At 37.0% G+C, this 18,302-nt stretch overlaps 1 protein-coding gene across 4 annotated transcripts in view; it reads left to right on the top strand.

Moving 5' to 3' along the window:
* Positions 1–18,302, top strand: part of HERC2 (HECT and RLD domain containing E3 ubiquitin protein ligase 2) — a 273,851-nt gene that overhangs the window by 190,024 nt on the left and 65,525 nt on the right. For all 4 annotated transcript variants that reach the window (XM_077774615.1, XM_077774617.1, XM_077774614.1 and 1 more), the window contains 10 exons: positions 2,377–2,552; positions 6,770–6,881; positions 8,281–8,362; positions 8,470–8,613; positions 10,119–10,209; positions 10,738–10,915; positions 11,102–11,183; positions 11,265–11,436; positions 12,176–12,320; positions 13,062–13,287. In XM_077774615.1, the coding sequence (XP_077630741.1) occupies positions 2,377–2,552; positions 6,770–6,881; positions 8,281–8,362; positions 8,470–8,613; positions 10,119–10,209; positions 10,738–10,915; positions 11,102–11,183; positions 11,265–11,436; positions 12,176–12,320; positions 13,062–13,287 (1,408 nt within the window). The remainder of the gene's footprint in view (positions 1–2,376; positions 2,553–6,769; positions 6,882–8,280; positions 8,363–8,469; positions 8,614–10,118; positions 10,210–10,737; positions 10,916–11,101; positions 11,184–11,264; positions 11,437–12,175; positions 12,321–13,061; positions 13,288–18,302) is intronic.

Here is an 18,302-nt window from a genome sequence, read left to right as displayed (position 1 = left end):
TGGTTTCTTTGATGTCCCCTATGTTTTTTTCAAGCCCTGCTATTAATTCACCATTATTATTCTAAAATCTTGGTCAGTTATGCTGCTTATATCTGTTTTGAGCAGTTCATTAGCTGTCATTTCTTCTTGGAGTTTCTTTGGAGGAGAGCTCTTTTGTTTCGTCATTTTAGTTAGCTTTCCGGCTCTTTTTAGTTTTAATAACCTGTTATACTCTCTGCACCTATGAGCGCTGGTGTATCGAAGAAGACTCTTTGACTGTCCAGGGCCTATCCTTTCAGAGAGTGTTTTTTGAATGGTATGTCTTGGTCTCTCTTGTTGGGACCTTGGTTATTTTATTTTCCTATTCGTAGTGATATTTGGGACTCTCCACCTTGTGTACTCTGGCTTGTTTCTTGAGGTAGCCATTAGAAGGCTTTCTCAGTGTATTCTGTGTCCTTTTTCTTCCAATCTCTCAGGTTTCATAAGGTTTCCAGTGGCTTCAGATCTTTTCCGTGTGAGGTATGGGCGCGAGTGCAAGTACGGAGCTCCTTACTTCTCCGCCCTCTTGCTCCCTCCCCCCACAAACCTTTCACCCATTTTCAACAATTATCAACATTTTTGCCATTCATGTTTCACTATCTCCTTTATGTTCTCCCTGTTTTTTAAATTCCTAGAGTGTTTAAAACAAGTCCTAGATATGACCTTATTCCATCTTATGTACTTCAATATTAATCTCTAAAAAATAAACATAAATTTAAAAACTGAATAAAACATATAAAAGGGATATTTGGGTGGCTCAGTCGTTTAAGCATCTAACTTTTATTTCAGCTCAAGAGGTGATCTCATGGTTGTGAGATTGAGCTCCAAGATCCACGCCCAGCATGGAGCCTTCTTGAGATTCTCTCTCCCTTTCTCACTCTGCCTTCCCCCTGCTCGCTTGCGCGCTCTCTCTCTCTCTCTCTCTCTCTCTCTCAATAAACAAACAAACAAACCTCCAGCAAGGACTTAAGAAAACCTAACCACAATGCCATGGTCACACTTAATATTCTTTAATATCATACAATATCCAGTGAGTGTTTACATTTTCAGAGTTATCCCATAAATATCTTTTTGCATTGGTTTGTGTGCCTGCACTTTACACTTCATTTAAGTCTTAATTCTCTTGGTCTTGCTTTGCTAAAAAAAGAAACTGGGTTTTTATTTCCTATAGAATTTTTCATGTTTTAATTTGTTTTTTGCATCCCAGTGGTTTTGTTCAATCTGTGTTTCCTGAAACATTTTAGGTAGTAAATCTTGAAGTTTGATCAGGTCCTGTTGGGGCAATAAGAAGTTAGTGGAAGTGTGTGTGCTTCATGCTGCATCACTCTTTGTTCACAGGAAATACAGGAATAGGGGAATACTTTAGATGCCAAATACAGGATGTGGGGCACTCTGCAGGACAAAGAACCAGCTTTAACAAATGGATATGAAAGGCGTAACAGAGAGAGGTTGCATCCTTTTTGGATCCTGATTTGAAAAGCCAAGAGTAGAAAAATGTTTATGAGATGATCAGAAATGTTGATTACTGGTAGTGTATTAGATGATAGAAAGAATTATTGTTTTAGGTATGACTATAGTAATGTGGATGTGTTTTTTAAATGCCCATACTTCAATGATACATACTGAAGTTTTAAAACAACATGGTCTCTGGAATTTTCCTCTGATAATCCACGTATGAACAAAATTGCTCATCATGTTGATAACTTGGAATTAGATGATAGGGTTGTGGGGATTTTTGTGTGATTTTCTCTAATTTTTTTAATTAGTTCTAAATATTATGAAGGCTCTGAACTACCTGACCTTTAAATCTCTTTCCTAATAAATCTTGGTTCAAGAATGCTTTAGGGGCGCCTGGGTGGCTTAGCCCGTTAAGCGTCCGACTTTCGCTTAGGTCATGATCTCGCGGTTCGTGGGTTCGAGCCCCGCGTGGGGCTCTGTGCTGACTGCCAGCTCAGAGCCTGGAGCCTGTTTCAGTCTGTGACTCCCTCTCTCTCTGACCCTCCCCTGCTCGCGCTGTCTCTCTCTCCTAGAAATAAATAAAACATTAAAAAAAAAAAAAAAGAATGCTTTAAGAGAGAAAAATTTGTAGTCATTCAGTAAGGCTATTATACTGTTTCATTTTAGTAACAAAATCGATGTGAGTCCCATGCCTTGAATAGACATATGTGAAGATTAATGACTTTTTCATGCTATACTCAATGTGGTTCTATAAATTTTGCCTAACTTGCTTGAAATTTCCAGAAGTGAAGTGAAAGAGCTCTAACTTTGTATACATTCCACGTCTCAAATGTGTTGCTCTGCAGTTTATCTCATATATTTGATTTTTAAAAGTCTGTAGCTTACCGTTTTTGTGTCTAGTATCACAGGTATATTGAAATTGCAATAAAGCAGTGCAGGAGCTCAGGAATTGATTGTAAAATCCATGGTCTCATCCTGCTGGGACGGATCCGTGCAGAGGAGGAAGATTTGGCTGCAGTTCCTTTTTTAGCCTCAGATAATGAAGAGGAAGAAGATGAAAAAGGAAACAGTGGGAGGTGAGAGCCATTTTTTACTGGTGGTGCTCATTCCAAAATTCTCACCTCTAAAAGCAAATATTTAATTGGAGTGTATTTCATAATGATAGTAATATTATGCACTCAGGAATGTCTGGTAAATTTCAGTTAAAATTTTTTTTAATTTTTAAAAATATATATTTTTTAATTTATCTTTGAGAGAGAGACAGAGCATGAGCAGGGGAGGGGCAAAGAGAGATGGAGACACAGAATGGAAGCAGGCTTCAGGCTCTGAACTGTCAGCACAGAGCTCGATGCGGGGCTTGAACTCATAGACTGTGAGATCATGACCTGAGCCGAAGTCAGATGCCTAACCAACTGAGCCATGCAATTGCCCCTAAAATTTTTAATGTAACTTTAGGAGAATGTTTAATGTAGAAACACATTGGGATGCTTGGATGGCTCAGTTGGTTGAGTGTCTGACTTCAGCTCAGGTCATGATCTCATGGTTTGGGAGTTTGAGCCCCACGTTGCTGACAGCTGACAGCTCAGAGCTTGGAGCCTTCTTCAGATTCTGTGTCTCAGTCTCTCTGCTCTTCCCCCATGCATGCATGTGTGCACACTCTCTCTCAAAAGTAAATATTTAAAAAAATTTTTTTAGTGTAGAAACACATTGTATTTAGTAAATAACCATTAAAAAGAAGAAATAAGAATGTTTAATTTTTCTACCTGAAATATCACAGTTAATGTTTGGTATATATCCTTATAAGTTTTCTTTTTTATCTGTCCCTAGTTGTGTTTTCCTAAGAGATGGTATGATATCGTATATATTTTATAGCCTTTTTTGCTAAATATTTCACTATTAACTTTTAAATTAGAATATATTGTGATAAAATATACATAGTAAAACTTATTCTCTTAAGTATTTTTAAATGTATGTATTTCCATGGCATTAAGTATATTCACATTATTGTGTAATTATGGGCAGTATTTATCCCTAAAATATCCATACCATTAAATAGTCTTCTGTCATGTAATTTTATTGAGTGCAGTATTTCATCTTATGACAATGTTCTCATTTACTTACTTAATTCGATATTTTGCATGAATATTGTAGTGATGAATATTACTGTATTTATTCATTCACCATCCATCTGTTGAACCCCTGTTGTGGGCTAAACCCTGGTTTCTGTCCTGTGAATGCTGTGGTGAATGTGCAAACTAAGACAAACATACATCAAAATTCATCATCAGAGTGGTCTTATGGCTGTGGAAAGTGAATGAAGGAGAAATGCATGGTGCTTTGAGAGTCTACAAAAGAGCCTTGATCTGTCAGGAGAAAAAGAAAAACTCTCTAATGACATACTTTCAGGAAAAGTCACAGTTTTCAAAGCAGAGTGGGCAGAAAAAGGTGTTTCGGACAGGAGAATAACATATACCAAGGGTGAAGAAAGATATTTGCCAAGTTTCTGCACGTTTGCTTTTTTAATTCTAAGATGTTTATGGAGAACTGGAGTGTGTAGGGGGTTGTTCGAGCTTTGTTCACATCCCAGTAGAAGACAACATAGATAAATCACTTTCCTCAGATAAGTTGTATTTCCCTAGATAAATTGCTTAAAGCACTTTGCTAAATCAAAGGATATACAAAATCAATTGATATGTGTTACTGTTGTCCTGCTAGTGTAGCCTGGTTCTTGTGGATACTAGAAGGAGGCAGATACCGTGCTAGGACTGAGTTCTTCTGCACTGCCCTTTGCTTTAAGTGTTTTTAGAGTGTGATGTAAGTAGTCTTTCTTTTAGAAACAGAGGAGCTCTGCCTGTCACTGCTAGTAAAACACATTCTCTTAGTCATGAATGGGTGGCAACTATGGTAATAGATCAGATTATTCTGGGTTCTGTGATCTTGGGTTTGGATTCTACCTTGTGTTATTTTGGAAACTGTGTTGAAACTAAAAAGGAAATTGTATATATGACACCACCTCATCTAGAATATATATTATACTGTATGTTATGGCTCAGACTGATGGTATCTATATACATTAATTGAGGAAGGAAACTTCCAGTTTGCTTAAATGAATTATTGAGATTTTAAAAAGATTTATAGATTTGCATATTCTTATTCAGTAGCTACGAAAATGAATTGGGCAATTATGTAAATATATGTACTGTAATACGAGATAACCAAAAACATTTGAGCTTTACTCATTGATGAAATTTTTACATAATTGAATACATTAACAAAAGGATTCTAGATATTTGAATGTAATGTTTTTCTTTTCCTGTCAAATTTTAATCGGCTAATGATTTCAGGGTGAATGAGTGGTCCAGTCTCCCCTGCCCACACTGACTACCCACTGACCTCCATTCCTACTGGTTGATAATTACATGGTACCAGTTGTTTCATATCTTGAATATCATTCTTGGTGTCCCGTGCATATTTTTGACTAAAAATGTATTAGAAGTGTGTCAAGGATTCATGGTCCCTGATTTACAATAGTTTGACTTGCAAGTTTTCAGCTTTACGATAGTGCAAAAGCGATACACATTCAGTAGAAGCCATACTTCAAATTTTGATCTTTTCCCGTTTAGCTGTAGGTGATACAATCCTTTCTTGTAATACTGGGCAGCAGTAGCAAGCCGTAGCTCCCAGCCATGTGATCACAGGGGTCAATAACCAATATATTTATTATAGCCATTCTGTTCCCATACCAATCTGCTTTTCATTTTCTGTACTGTATTCAAGAAATTACATGAGATATTCAACACTTTATTATAAAATAGGCTTTGTGTTAGATGATTTTGTACACTTGTAGACTAATATAAGTGTTCCCTGCATGTTCAAGGTAGGGTAGGCTAAGCTATGATCTTGAGTAGGTTAAGTGCCGTTTTAAAATGGATTTCAACATGATATTTTCTTTTAATTTTTTAATTTTTTTTTTTTTCTGAGAGAGAGAGACAGCATGAGCAGGGAAGGGTCAGAGAGATAGGGAGACCCAGAATCTGAAACAGGCTCCAGGCTCTGAGCTAGCTGTCAGCACAGAGCCTGACGCAGGGCTTGAACCCACGAACTGTGAGATCATGACCTGAGCCGAAGTCGGACGCTTAACCAACGGAGCCACCCAGGTGCCCCCAACATGATAGTTTTAATTTATGATGAGTTTATTGGAGTATAATACCATTGTAAGTGGAGGAAGATCTGTAATTACAATATACATTCCTTGCTCTCTTTTGCCTGCTATCAGGTGAAAGAAGTTTTCTTTTTATTCCCAGACCATAAAATTTTGATCTCTTAAAGTAAATATTCGTTAGTATATAATATGTTAAAAAATTTTTACCTATCAGGAATCTTGTCTCTGGAGCCTTCACTTTTCCATCCTTGCTTATAAAAATAGAACAAAAGCAAACAAAAAGCCAAAAACCTTGAACACAGAAGCAGTTCCTTAGTAGCCAGACAGCCAAGAAAATCTAATGCTGTCCCATGTACTTGGTGGTCTCAAGTTTAAGAATTGGAGTGCTTTGTTGATTAAACTTCCAACCCATTGAGGGCAAGTCAGAAGATTTAACCAGCTAGGTGGTAGGAGCCAGCAGCCAGAGCTACGCTTCAGGAGCCTTAGGGTACAGGGCATGCCTCTCAAGAGAGAAAGGAGGTAAGGGATCTCTAGCCCAGCTGCAGTATGTGGTGGGCAGAGGATGTGAAGGAAGAAAATTACATTGTGTTATGGGATATGTATCTGTGTTAGAATACCTCAAAAGTCATATGGCTAAATCTCTTGTATTATTTCTTTAAGGGGAAAAAAATGACCAAACAGATATTTATTTAGGTTTAGGGACATTCCCACAATGCCAGGCCCAGTGGTGATTCCTGAGGCCATTTAATCATCAAGTGTTCTCTGACTTTAACATTTGTAGTAGCTGTGTATTGAGGCATATTGGGAGGGAATATCTGTGAGTCACTAAAACAGTTGTTTTGTTTAACTTGGTGCATAAGAAGAAAGAGAGCTGCAGAGTGTGTCATAGAAAGATCTCTGCCCAAAACAAGGCTGGAGTTAGAGTATTAAAGGGTAGCATGCTGGCATCTAGAAATTTTGACCTTCTGGAATACTAAACTTGTATATTTACTTGAAATTTTATTGTATTAAAACTTTAAGAGCTTCTGATAATAACCAGCAAATTTTTCTGACTTGAGGTTGCTTTCTTTTTTGTAAAAACATTTTTTTATGTTGAATGACTTGTATTTCTGTCTTTTTTTGTTTGGTTAGCCTTATTAGAAAGAAGGCTGCAGGGCTGGAATCAGCAGCTACAATAAGAACCAAAGTGTTTGTGTGGGGACTGAATGACAAGGACCAGCTGGGCGGCCTGAAGGGCTCTAAGGTATCCCCCCTCTGCCTGAAGTTCCTGCCTGGCACTCACCTGTCATCACAGAGGTGTCCCAGAGAGGCTCAACAATAATCAGACCTCTTTCGAGGTTTTTATGATGGTTTACCTTCTATACGTTGTTGTGTAAATTGGCCTTTCTAAAGAAATTCTTGATATGAACTTGCAGACATTATCAGATTTAGTTTCTATTAAGGTCTCTGTCCTTAGAAAATAGTGCACTTTAGATATAATTGTATTATTGCTGTTTTATAAACTAGAAAATACACTTTTGAAAAGATTTGATAAGCAAATAGATGAGAATTATAGACTGTAATTATGTTTATTTTGCCTTCAATACAATAAACATTTTCGCTAACCATGAACAAAATAATGTGTAAAAAAATGCCATAGTGGCATAAAGATGAGCAAGATGTCATTTAAAGACTAGATACAACAAATGATGCATTTGAACTAGAGTTGAATTCAGCATCTGTTATGTTACTCAGTGTCTCTTAACCAAGGAGCCACAAAACAAATTCCTCCAGGTTTTAGTGCCTGGGAATAGTTTCTCTTCAGATGAGTGTCTCCTGTCTTTTAGTATTCTGTGAGACTTCACCCATCCATCATAAGATCCCTTATTAACTTGCATTTTTGAGAAGCAGAGAAGGAAAGTTAGAACTCATTTTAAGTCTCTCCTTTCAAAGACAACACATTTTCATCTTTATTTGAACATCCTTGTATCAATTTGTATTTTAAGGCCCCTAGGCTCCATTTAGAAGTAGGCAGGCAGTAAGTTCTGGGAGTCTCAGTGGTGATGGTGCGGGCTGTACAGAGGATTTGTTGGAGTTTGCATGTGAAGCATAGATTTAGCATTTCATGGTTGTGATGAAGATTCTTTCTGGCACTGTAGTAGTGACTATCTGATAATTTTGGAGAATTATTTTATAAATTTTAAATTAAGTCATACCCATCTGCAATGGGAAATTGAAGCACATATTTCTGAGAGATGTCAGAATCAATAAGAACGAGCAGGACATGAGCCAAAATAAAATGTCGTTTACCAGATGCTGGGTTACATCTTTACATTATTGTATTTTATTTTTCACCTTTTATTATGGAGTTGTTCAAACATAGGTAGAAAGAATAAGGACCTGAGCCCTCATGTTCCTGTACCAGCTTTAAGCATTAAGAATAAAGGGTCACAGTTTTTGTCTTTATTTATTTAACACCTCCACCCCTGTTTAAAGTATATCTCAGCATATCATTTCATCCTTAGAATACTATAGTGACTTTCTTAGAGAAAAGAACATCTTTGGTTAATATAACCATGCAAATTGCAAAATTTACTTGTAATTCTAAAAGTGTAAATAAAATTCTTTTTTCTTCTTTTGCTTAACAAAAAATCCTGTTCTAGATAAAAGTTCCTTCGTTTTCTGAGACACTATCTGCATTGAATGTAGTACAGGTGGCTGGTGGTTCTAAAAGTTTGTTTGCAGGTATGATTATTCTTACACTAAAAACATCCTTAAATTATGCTTAGCACTAAAAACACTGTTGTTATGTTGTAAAATATGAGTCCTATCCTCCCTCTTATTCTTTGCAGTGACTGTGGAAGGGAAGGTATATGCCTGTGGAGAAGCCACGAATGGCCGGCTGGGGTTGGGCATCTCTAGCGGGACTGTGCCCATCCCTCGGCAGATCACAGCTCTTAGCAGTTACGTGGTCAAGAAGGTGGCTGTTCATTCAGGTACCAGGCCAGAGTTGGAACTTGTATGCAGATAAGCCTTTTGCACATGCTCTGTAAATAACTATGGCCCTTAAATATTTTTCCCTAGAGTGTCCTTGCATTCCTTTTCAAGTTTTACTTAATTATGAAGCATAAAAGTTGTATAATGTAAATCTCCAGGTGGTCTAGAATTTATTGTTGCTACATAAGGCTTTTTACCTTGCTGGCATTCCAGGTGTGTGGGGACTAACCTTCCAAGGTATGGGTTTTCAGTCTTGGAGTAGTGGTCACTGGTTCATGCCATCTTTGAAATCATCATGTTCTGTGCTTAAATAAAAGCTTAAATGTCTTTCTGAGGAAAGAGCCTATAACTTTTGTCAGATTTCCAAAGTATCTGTTAACCCTAGTGATAAGAAAGATCCTCTGAAAAAATCCCACTCAATTTAGAACCTTTACTGAGAATTTTTCCAAAGCACTGTGGGAGGCCTCTGAGGAATGTAACTTAAGTTAGATACAAAACTCAGTTCATGCCTGCACTGAATAGGTTTGGGTTTAACCTCATATAAAACGCAAGTCCAAACAGTAGTGGCATGAGTAGGATAGAATTTTACTTGGATAGAATTTTACTTTTCTCTTCTGTAAAAGTTTGGGGCTGGGGTCAGGGCCAGTATGTATGGTAGTTCAGTGCCCATGAAGAACATAAGCATGGGCTCGCTCTTTCTTTTCACCCTTCTTGACAGACGGCCATGCAGCTTTACGAGGTGAGCACAGACAGATGTTTCCTCCAGCCCACTCATTCCCTCTAAAGTACTTTTCAGGATCCTTGCTCACTTCTGTCACATCTCTGTCACCATCTACTCTGGGCAAGGGAGTCTAGGATGTATACTTTCTAGCTGAGCACATTGTTACTCTCATTACTGTGTGTTCTGTTGGTAAAGAATAGGGCAGAATGAATGTTAGGGGGCCTAGGATCCCAGGAGTTGGCAGGTACACAGGTGACAGAGAGAGAAAATGCCAGTAAAGACAGTGCTGTTCATTCCTGGGGCAGAGTGGATAGATTGGGACAGTGGTCCACACTGTGGAAGAGCATGCGTATGAAGAGTGAGTATAATGCCTTAGTTATAAATGATGGCTGCTTTTGTTTAAATAACTTCACCATTACTGTGCAGTTTTCTAAAGCTTAATTGCCAGTACATATGATAATTTGCCTAATCATAAATGTAGTTATTTTTACTTTTTTTCTATCTGAATTTTGATCTTTTATATATTTAACATAACAGGAATCCCCTTATTAAATGGCACTGTTTTCTTCTTCATTGCTTGTAAAATTGCTTCTAGGATTTCAACTTTGTGGTTTAATAAAAGTTCACTTATTTTATGTATTTGTCACCCTGAAATGTTGATTCTGTCTACTCATTTATTCAGCACATATTCATTGAGCACATACTACATGCTAGGTAGAGTAATTATACTGTGAGCTTTTTATAAACCAACTTTGGCAGCCCATATCTGTGTGGATGTTGCAGGTGGCCGGCATGCTACAGCTTTAACTGTTGATGGGAAAGTGTTTTCCTGGGGTGAAGGTGACGATGGCAAACTTGGACATTTCAGCAGAATGTAAGAATATTTTCTTCATTACTTGCTAGAAGAAATTGTTACTGATAATAATAGTGAACATCTTTTGGTAGTTATTTTGCAGAAAATTAAGACAGGTCATTTTTGAAATTGGAACTTAAAATATATATTTGTTAAAAATATCTGTGCATGTGATTTGGCCTCACATGATCTGTTTTAATGTTTGGTAGTTGATCTACAGATGTTGTTTGACTAAATGTGGATCAGTGTAGATGTCCTTTTTCTCTTCTTTAAAAAGACTTGATTAGGGGCACCTAGGGGGCTCAGTTGGTTAAGTGGGCGATTTCAGCCCAGGTCATGATCTCATGGTTCGTTGGTTCGAGCCCCACATCAGGCTCTGTACTGACAGCTCAGAGCCTGGAGCCTGCTTCAGGTTCTGTGTCTCCTCTCTCTGCCCTTTCCGTGCTCGTGCTCGGTCTCTCAAAAATAAAGTAAACATTTAAAAAAGTTTTTTTTTTTAAATAAAAAGACTTGATTAATTATAGGGAATATTATTTTATCTTGCTTTAGGAACTGTGACAAGCCACGGCTTATAGAGGCCCTGAAAACCAAGCGCATCCGGGATATTGCCTGTGGCAGCTCACACAGTGCAGCCCTTACATCCAGCGGGGAGCTGTACACTTGGGGCCTTGGAGAGTATGGCCGGTTGGGACATGGGGATAATACAACACAACTGAAGCCTAAAATGGTGATTATACACATTTTTGTTGCTTACAGACAGCTTACCATCTGCTGATTTCAAGAGAAGATAATCTTCGAGTCTAGGAAATTTCATAAAGACATGTGCATTATTGGCTTTCGGTCTGTGGAAAAAATTTCCCTTGTTTTTTCAGTGCCTGTGGTTGATTCTGTTTTTAAATTTTTAATTGAGTAGGTCAAAGTCCTTCTTGGTCACAGAGTAATCCAGGTTGCATGTGGAAGTAGAGATGCACAGACCCTGGCTCTGACCGATGAAGGTGAGCTGCTGCCTGACTCTATTTCTGGGTGGGTAGGAGCATCATGAATGCTGGCCTGAAGTATATATTTTTTAAACCTAGGTTTGGTATTTTCCTGGGGTGATGGTGACTTTGGAAAATTGGGCCGAGGTGGAAGTGAAGGCTGTAACATTCCCCAGAACATTGAGAGACTGAATGGACAGGGTGTGTGCCAGATTGAGTGTGGAGCTCAATTCTCCTTGGCTCTCACCAAGTCAGGAGTGGTGTGGACGTGGTACGTAAACTCCCTGTCACCCATCAGTGTGTCTCTGTCCATGTGAGACGGTGGAGGGCAGAGGCCTATCCTGGAGGGATGGTTAAATCATCATTTTCTTACTCATCTAGTCATCTTTATTCTTTTATTTATTTCAAGTTAGGGTTAGTGACAATATTATAATAAATTTCTCATTGTAACTCATTCATTTGGAAAAGAACAATAGAGAAATTTTAGCCCAGCTTGTCTTTCCTGTTTAGGTGAAGTTTATGTAGAGGGTTTCTTCTTTTTTTCTTACTATGCCAGAAGCCTGTGAGTGAATGGACAGAAAGCAGACTTTTTTTCTTTGATCCTGAAAAGGTTCACATCTATCTTGTGAAAGCCTATTTTATTAAATTTTAAAGGCATGGGGCACCCATCTGACCTTGTGACAGTGTGATGGGCCTTTGCTTGAGTAATATGACTCAGAGGCAGCTTGAGGAAGAATTAGATCTGAGAGGACTTTTAAGAAACATTTGAATGCTTCAGACTATATAAAACCTACATTAGTAACTTAAGTGTTGTACAATACACATTAAGGATCTTACTGTAGAACTAGTGAATTAATTTGAATTAATGAAATACTGTTTTATAACATAATTTACGAGACCTTGGGCACTTAGTATGATGTTAAATGAGCTAGCTTTAATGGGTGTTTTCCTGTGGAACGTTGCCAGATGATAACCATATGTTAAAATGCACACTGTTGACCTCCTTGCAGGGGGAAGGGGGATTACTTCAGGTTGGGCCATGGCTCTGATGTGCATGTGCGGAAGCCGCAGGTGGTGGAAGGGCTGAGAGGGAAGAAGATTGTGCATGTGGCCGTTGGAGCCCTGCACTGCCTAGCAGTCACAGACTCAGGGCAGGTAAGCTGAGGTGACAAGTCCTTGTATCAAAAGTGTAACTCATGCTGAAATGAAATGAGTTACAAAAGTGTAACTCATGATGAAATGAAATGATGAAGAACTAGGAGGGTGGGCTATGCCCATTTTGTTCCTGTGTGTATCTGTCCAGTTGTCAGCATGGGCAGGGCACCCAGTAAAGAGTTGCTGACTAACATGTGTTACAAAGTAGTGGGCTTTCCTGCTCTAAAATCCACCTGTAAATGTGAAACGATTATTGACATTGAAGGTACTCCTACTGCTAAGGTGCTAGCAGTGTTTTACTTTAGAAATTGATAGCTGATGGAAAGATATATGTACACTGTTTTGGAAATAAAGTCATTCATGCAAGTATTACTCATGCATGACAGGCTCATGAATGTTATATTTTAAAAATTCATTTATGACAACAAATTAGTACACTTTTTATCAAAGTGACTTAAAATTAATTATTCCGTCTAATTCTGTGAAGCCAAGAAGTGAATTACGGGAAAAGTGAACATACTGTTTTTGATCATTTTTCCTTGCAAAATAAAGAAAAAAATAAGTATTGAATCTTATTGAAGAGGAGAATCTCCCTACTTCCTAAAACAAAACCAAATAGGTGAATTTATTGGATTGATATTACGTAGACACTTACTTATGGTCACTGGCAGGAATTTTGAAGTAAATTTAGAGAAAATGTTTGAAATGTTGAAAAATTCTTTTTTTGTTCCCTTTTAACAGGTATATGCTTGGGGGGATAATGACCATGGCCAACAGGGCAATGGCACAACCACAGTTAATAGAAAGCCCACACTTGTGCAAGGCTTAGAAGGCCAGAAGATCACGCGAGTGGCTTGTGGGTCTTCACACAGTGTGGCATGGACTACTGTTGATGTGGCAACACCCTCTGTCCATGAGCCTGTCCTCTTTCAGACTGCAAGAGACCCTTTAGGTGCTTCCTATTTAGGTAACGCAAAATTGTTTTTAGCATGAGATCCTTCTGTATGGTATAGCAGCATTCTAGATAGAATATTTAATAAGACCACCAGATTAGAGATTGTAGCGCTGTATTAACTGCATTCTGAACCAAGATCACAAAATAATCATGGTACTCTGATTTTTGCATTCTGGAATGAAAATTTTAAAAGGAAATATTGATGCTGATTCTTATATTATGATCAGATCCACTCTTGCAGTGCTGTATAATAATTGCTTGACATATGTAAGCACTGTGCTGGGCTACTTGGTATTTTCAACAGCTCTATTCAGGTATAATCAACAAACCATATGTATTTAAAGTGTAGTTTGCGTGTGCTTGTGAAAGCAGGCAGTCAAGGCACTTGACAGGCACTACGGTCAAGATCAGTGAACACAGATCTATTCTTTGTGTCCCTTCTCAGGTTCCCTTCCTCCCACAACCATTGGCTTGTCTTCTGACACTATTTATAGGTTTGCATTTTTTAGAGTTTTATATAAATGGAATCATACAGTATATACTTTTCAAATCTCACTTTTTTCATTCAGCATACTTATTTTGAGATTCATCCATGTTGCATGTATCAGTAATTCATTCCTTTTTATTGTTGAGTAATATTTCACTTATGGATATACTGTAATTAGTTATTTGTCACCTGTGGTGACCTCCTCCGTATTTTTGTCTATACTTGGTTTGGTGAGTCTTTATAATTTTAGCCTAGGTTTGTGTAGATATGTAGTGATATCTCATTGTTTTTTTACTTGGCATTTCACTAATGACTAATGATGTTGAACATCATGTTTATTTACTATCCAAATAGGTGTTTTGTTGTGGTGTCTATTCCTATCTTTTGTGTATAGTTAAAATTAGGTTGTTTTCTTATGATTGAGTTTTGAATGTTCTTTACATATTCTGGATCCAAGTCTTTTGTTAGATAAGTGACTCACATATTTTCTTGCAGTATGGCTTATCTTCTCATTCTCTTCACAGGTGAATTTTAAAAAGCAGAGATTTTTAATTTTGATAAAAACCAGTTGATTCATTTTTTTTAAATGGATCATACTTTGGGTGTTATATCTAAAAAAACCTTTGTGTACTCAAGGTCATAAGATTCATTTCCTATGTTTTCTTATGTAAGTTCTGTAGTTGTAGATATTTAGGTCTATGCTTGATCTTGAGTTAAATTTTATATATTGTATGAGATGTGCATTGAAATTCTCTTTTGGAGGCATGTGTGTGAATATCCAGTTGTTTCAGTTGCATTTATTGAAAATGTTCTTTCTCTGTTGAATTGCCTTTTGCACCTTGTCAAAAATCCAATTGTCTCTGTATGTGTGGATCTATTTGTGGGTGCTCAGTTTTGTTTTGTTGACTTATTTTTGTATTTTGATTCCAATACCACATTATTTTGATTCCTATAACTTTATAAAAGACCCACATTCAAGCTGTGGTAATTCTTTAGCTTTGTTCTTTCTCAGATGCTGTTTTGAATATTGGAATCATTTTGTCAGTTTTTATAAAATAGCCTGTTTGGGATTTTGATTGAATTGACTATGAATCAGTTTGGACATCTTCATAATACTGAATCTTACAATCCATGGACATAGCATTTCTTTCCATTTTTAAGGTCTTTAATTTTTCTCAGCAATATTTTATAGTTTCACTTTATAAGTCATGTGTATCGTTGTCATATTTATCCCTGAATATTGTATATTGTTTATTGTTATAAATGATATTTGAAAATTATTTTTGTTACTTGGGTAGTATCTAGAAAGACTCAAGTTGGTACTTTCTAGTATGTAGAAATACAGTTGATTTTTTAAGCAACTTCATCTTTCTTTATTCTAATAGAAATGTATTTTTTCTCCTCTGTCACTCATGAGGGGACATTCAGTCTCCAGCACCATCGGCTTTTATAATTATCTGAAATGTAGTCTTCTGACTTCACCATCTATTAGCTGTATAAACCGGGGCAAGATCGCAAGCCTTCCTGTGTGCTGTTTCCTTCTCTGAGGTAGTTGAAACTGGGGCTTGACTGCAGTCTTGTCGTCTCCAGTTTATATTAATCAGGGGTTCCTTGTGAGTCTGCTTAACTTAGAGCTCTTTTTCCGTCACATTATGTGTGTTACATTTTGATACTGTGCTTTCCCATCAGCCCAATACTCTGGAGAGTCATCCATGTTGTTGCATGTTTCGGTAATTCAGCCCTTTTATCACTGATTACTCTTCCATGGTTTTAACTATTCATACACTGAAGGACATTTGGATTATTTGTAGTTTTAGGCTATTACAAATAAAACCTGCACGAATATTTATATAAAGATGTTGAGCCTGTCTTCCATATCTGGGATAAACCCCCTTGGTTTTGCAGCTGTTTTATTTTTGTTCAGTTTTCTCTGTTGTTTATCTGCTTTTAGCTGTCTGTTCTCATCTTCATGAGTTCTTTATGTTGATTTTGCTATTTTTTGTCTACTTTCTTGATCACCTCATTGATTTGAGACCTTTTGTTTTTCCTAATGTAAACTTTTAGTACTATAAATTTTTCTCTCAGCACTGCTTTAGCTATAGCTCACAAATTTTGATATGTTGAATTTTCTTTCTCATTCCCTTTTGTGTATTTTAAAAATTCCCTTTGTTTTGACTTACAAGTTATTCTTTTGTACTTTGTTAGATTCAGTTTGCTAAAAAAAAAAGTTAAGAACTTTACCTCTTTGTTCATGATAGATAGTGGCCTGTACTTCTCTAATAATGTCTCTGTCTGGTTTTGGTATCAGAGTCAGGGTAATGCTGACCTCATAGAATGAAGTGGTAAGTGATCCCTTCCTTTCATTTTCCTTTTAAATTTGTGTATACTCTTTCAATGGAATTCATTAATGAAGCCATCTGGGCCTAGTGTTTTCTTTGTGGGGTTTCTTTCTGCTTTTTAACCACATATTTAATGTATCCTTTAATGGATACAAGGTTATCTCTTTCTTTTCTAGTAAGATTTATGTCTTTGATGGAAGTTGTCCTTTCACCTAAGTTGTTAAATTTATTGGTAGTGTTGGCTTATTTTAATATGTTGGCTTATTAAATATTTAATATTTTAAATATTTTAATATTTGGGGAATCTGTAGTGATGCCATTTCTTTCATTCCTTGTTTATATTGGTAACTATATCTTCTCTTTCCAGTTCGTCTAGAGGTTTATCAATTTTACTAATTTTTTTCAAAGTGCAAATTTATAGTTTTCTTGATTTTTCTGTGTTGTTTTTCTGTTTTCTGTTTCACTGGTGTCTGCTCTAATCCTAATTTGTTTCTTTTCCTTTTGTTTTTATTTGTTCTGATTTCTTATTTTAGAAGCTTAGGTCATTGATTTAGGATCTTCTTTCTTTTCATATGCAGCCATTTACTTTACTCTCCTTATTTGACTTTGTCAAGTATCCTCTTTATCCCTTTGCTTTCAAGGTTATTGTTTTTAAAATCTAATTTGTCCCATAATTGATATAGCCACTCCAGTTTTCTTTTGATCAGTGCTATATAGTATATAAACCATGCTATTCCATGCACTGTGACATACTGTATCTTTTTCATCCTTTTCCTTTTAACCTATTGTGTCTTTATATTAAAAGAAGCTTCCTTGGGGTGCTTGGGAGGCTCAGTCAGTTAAACATCCAACTTCAGCTAAGGTCATGATCTCACGGTTGATGGATGCGAGCACCCTGTATCTCTCTCTCTGCCCCTCCTCCACTCATGCTCTGTCCCTCTGTCTCTCTCTCTCTAAAAAACAAAATAAATTTTAAAAAAATTTTAATGTTTATTTTTGAGAGAGACAGAAACACAGTGCAAGTAGGAGAGGGGCAGAGAGAGAGGGAGACACAGAATCCGAAGCAGGCTCCAGGCTCCAAACTGTTAGCACAGAGCCCCACAGGGTTTCGAACAATTTGATTACAATGTACCTTGGTATAGTTATCTTCCTGGTTCTTGTGCTTGTGCTTCTTGATCTTTGGGTTTATAATTTTCACCAATCTGGAAATTTTTCAGTCACTATTTCTTCAAAAAAATTTCTTTTCTGTACCTTTCTCTTTCTCCTCTTTGGGAACTCTGGTTCTCTATATATTAGGTCTCTTGAAGTTGTCCCACAGGTAATTGCTGTTCTGTTCATTTTTTGCTTTCTTTTCTCCTCAGTTTCATTTTGCATAGCTTCCATTGCTGTGTCTTCAAATTCACTACTCTTCCTTTTCTAATGTGCTATTAACATCACCAAACTATCTTGATCTCAGACATTGTAGTTTCCTCTCTAGAAATTTGGTTTGAGTATTTTTATATCTTCCATATTTCCATTTCCCCTTTTGAACATACATAATATAGATATAATAAGTGTTTTAATTTCCATGTCTGTTGGCTCTGACATCTGTGTCAATTCTGGGTTGTTTAGATTCATTGATTTTTCTTATTATTTATGAATTGGGTAACATTTTCCTGTCTTCCTGCCTACCTGGTAACTTTTAGTTAGATGCTATACATTGTGAGTTTTACTCTGGATGTTGCTAGAGATTTTTTATGTCTGTAAATCTTCCTGAGCTTAAATACAGTTAAGCTACTCTGAAGCATTTTGCTCCTTTTGGGTCTTGGTTTTGAATTTGTTTAGTGGCCTCAGACCTCTTATTAGTCTGAGACTGATTGTCTCCACCACTGAAACAAGATCCTGCTGAGTACTCTATTTATTTATTTATTTATTTATTTATTTATTTGTTACAAATAGTTTATTGTCAAATTAGTTTCCATATAACACCCAGTGCGAGTACTCTATTTAGTGCCCAGTGAATCATGAGCTCTTCCTGTCTGGCTGATGGGAGCAAGTGCTATGCTTGTCCCTCTACATTCTTCTGGCCTGTGTGCTGGGCCTCCAGTCCTTTCATGTAGTTCTTTCTTTGGCTTTAGGAAGTTTCCTTTTATGTAGGCACCCATCGCCTTTTGCTTCATCCTCAGCTGAGGTGAGTGAGGCTACCTACACAACTCCAGAGC

This window comes from Crocuta crocuta, unplaced genomic scaffold (assembly GCF_008692635.1).
Source record: "Crocuta crocuta isolate KB4526 unplaced genomic scaffold, BGI_CrCroc_1.0 scaffold469, whole genome shotgun sequence".
In the NCBI taxonomy this organism is placed as follows: domain Eukaryota; kingdom Metazoa; phylum Chordata; class Mammalia; order Carnivora; family Hyaenidae; genus Crocuta; species Crocuta crocuta.
Note: the sequence above shows the minus strand (reverse complement) of the source record. Positions and strands in the feature narration are given on the sequence as shown.